Source organism: Egretta garzetta, unplaced genomic scaffold, assembly GCF_000687185.1.
Source record: "Egretta garzetta isolate BGI_Z169 unplaced genomic scaffold, ASM68718v1 scaffold454, whole genome shotgun sequence".
Lineage (NCBI taxonomy): Eukaryota > Metazoa > Chordata > Aves > Pelecaniformes > Ardeidae > Egretta > Egretta garzetta.
Genome location: NW_009259429.1, coordinates 1,924,225 through 1,927,202, shown reverse-complemented (window position 1 = coordinate 1,927,202; position 2,978 = coordinate 1,924,225). Strand labels below are relative to the sequence as shown.

Sequence of the window (2,978 nt, the reverse complement as noted above, 5' to 3'; positions counted from 1 at the left end):
TGCCGCCCGGGCCCGGCGCGGTGACAGCCCCGGGGTGCCCGCTCTCAGCTGTTTGCAGCACCCCTGGGGGTGAAACCCCGTCAGCCTGGACAAATGCGTGTGCAAATCGTTGGAGGGCAGTAATCGAGCGCCTTTTGCCTTCACTTGGCTTTGTCTCCTTAACAAAAGCACCTAAAACTTGACCTGGCCACCTTCATCCACCAGTTTTGTAACGAGCAGCACTTCTTCCTGGCTCCCTTTTTTTTTTTTTTTCCCCCTTAATAAAAGGGATTTCGGTTATTCCTTACAGTTTTCTGCTACAGATTAACATTCCCTCTGACCGTGTTTTCCCTTAAGGGAAAGAAAAGGAAACTTAGCTCAAGAATATCAGGGGCCCCGTATCGTAAGCTGAAGGCACAGTCGAGGAAATGGTTTCAGGGAAGGGGTTCGTTGGTTCAGAGTTAAGACTGCAACCTTTGACTTTGAGTCACCCAAAAAATGCAGTTGATCTCTGTTCCGCTTCGGCTGTTATCAACAAATGGATTATAGTGCTTCTGGGTTTTAACATCACAGTATTTCTTTTTCTCGGTGTGTAGGAAAATCATTCTTCTGAGCCATACAGAAGCATACTGAAAACCCCTTTGAAACAAGCAGCTACCTCACATGCGGTATTGACAGAGATACAGCCCGACTGTCAGCCTCTAACCACACCCCCAAAACCCAAAGAAATCCTTCCAGCAGATCCATGGACGCCTACTTCGAACCTTAAAATGCTGATTAGCGCAGCTAGTCCTGAGATTAGGAGCAGAGAACAGAGAAGGGAACTGTCAAACAACACAAGTGAGGTCCTACAGGCAAAACACTGTTTGCAGGTATGTTGTAAAGGTGTCATCTTTATTTACTTTTTTTTTTTTCAAGTTAGGTGAAGGCTGCTTATTCAGTATAAGAAGTTATACATTAACATACTACGGCATTTTTAAAGTTTTGATTTTGGAGTATGTACCCAACATAAGTAAGGATATTGCCTAGTTACGTACAACAGGTAGTGTTTTGCTGGTTTTATTTCACAACGGTTGAGGACAAAGGGAGAACACTGGGCCTTTGACAGTGCTCACAATGAAGCTGTTAAATATCTGTGTTTACATACTTGTAAATAGTTTCAAATTCTCTTTTTCTTATTTCCATGTAGGAGCACTTATCGGGAGATGAATATGAAAAATCTCAACCAAGTCGCAAAGAGAAAAGTCTAGGATTACTGTGTCATAAATTCTTAGCTCGATATCCTGATTACCCCAGCACTGCAGAGAATACTTACATTTGCCTCGATGAGGTAGCTGAAGAGCTTAGTAAGTTGGTGCATCTGCTCTTATACATTTCTTTATACAAAAGTGCCCATAACCTACCACTTGGGTTAGTGCATTTTTGCTCGGTAAAATTTTGAATGCTTACTGTATACTTTCCAACTTATTTAAACCCAGCTTTAAACTCTTCATCCTTAGAGCAATTCTTTTAAAAAGCTAAAGTTTCTTCAGCGAACTGAATCAAGAAACTCTGAGTTATGCTTAATGTTAAACATCTAAATTATTGCCAATACCACAAATAACCAGTTGCAGTTTTTTGGATCTCGAGATGATGGCTAAGATTAGTGGTTGGATTTTTGCGGCAGGAATTAGCCTTTCTCAAGCTGAGCCCACAACTTCCTGTCCATGACATCAAAGCAAGAAACTACTTTCTGCTCTCTATGATAATTTAACTTTCTCGGTTTATATCACTATTTTTATATCACACTAATGATCTACCGAGCATCCAAGTTGCTGCATTAAGCTGAAGCTTTTTTTTTATCCAGGAGCTATGAAATTACAGTATTCTGCAGATTATAACACCGATAATAGCTGTAAGTCACAGTGCTAGAAATTTTTTGGTGTTACTGTATCTTCAGAATATGTTGAGTGACACAGAAGAGGGATGAATTGCAAATTAAACAAAACGTCTATTTTGTTTATACTTTGTACAAAGTAAGATCTCTTAGAAAATGCCTAGTCAAGCCCAAGAATTTAACAGACAAAAGAGAAAAGGGCAGTGTGTTAATAGAACAACATATAAAAACAACTTACTAAACCATACTACCACGAGTTTCCAAGGTTATTTAATGAGACAATCTAAAATCAATGCAGTGAATAATTAAAAATGCTTTGTTTTTTTTTTAAAGCTGTATTGAAACCCATCTAATGGCTCTTCTGGCAACAGTAAGTTTTATTTCTTAAGGAATGCTGTAAACCAAGTATAACTGCGGAAAAGCTAGTCCTTATGTATCTAAAGCAAGAATTGTTTTCTTTGCCTTGCTAGCAAGATCTATGAGGGCTATTGTCAGAAACCTTTGTAACACGGAATTGGTGAAAGTGGCTTGGAAGTATATTGAGAGAAGGGGGAAGTACAAGAAACCGGTCCCTTCTCTGTGCAAACCATGTTTCAGGTAAATGTATGGCGAGACATATTTTATGTAGTAGAGGTGTCATGTTCATTTTTTTTTTCCCCCCCCCAGATGTTGAACGTAGACGCATATATGATATCGTGAACGTGCTAGAGAGCCTACACATGGTGAGCCGCCTTGCCAAAAACAGATATGCTTGGCACGGGCGACATAATCTCTCCAAAACCCTGCACGCTTTGAAAAAAGTTGGAGAAGAGAACAAATATACGCAACAAATTCAGCTGATCAAGAAAAGAGAGTATGAGCATGAGTTTGATTTCGATGGTGAAAGAAATGAAGAATCGGCAAAATCTTTTGGCTCAAACAAGCGTTCGGAAACATCTTTTGTCGAGCTCCCAGGAATGGAATTTTGTGCTGGTAATAATTCTATAATGCCAAGAATAATATGTGCTTGTAATGATAAATATCTATGATTTTGAAAAAAAAAATTTATTGGACTTTTTTTCTTAAATGCTACTGCCTGAAAGGCACCACAACTGTTTGTAGTGAGAAAAAGTGCTCTACACTC

At 39.4% G+C, this 2,978-nt stretch overlaps 1 protein-coding gene across 1 annotated transcript in view; it reads left to right on the top strand.

Moving 5' to 3' along the window:
* The window catches only part of E2F8 (E2F transcription factor 8), a 58,347-nt gene that overhangs the window by 46,864 nt on the left and 8,505 nt on the right, over positions 1–2,978 (top strand). Inside the window, exons 2-4 of the mRNA XM_009637065.2 lie at positions 576–851; positions 1,169–1,325; positions 2,522–2,827. Coding sequence (XP_009635360.2) covers positions 576–851; positions 1,169–1,325; positions 2,522–2,827 — 739 coding nt within the window. The remainder of the gene's footprint in view (positions 1–575; positions 852–1,168; positions 1,326–2,521; positions 2,828–2,978) is intronic.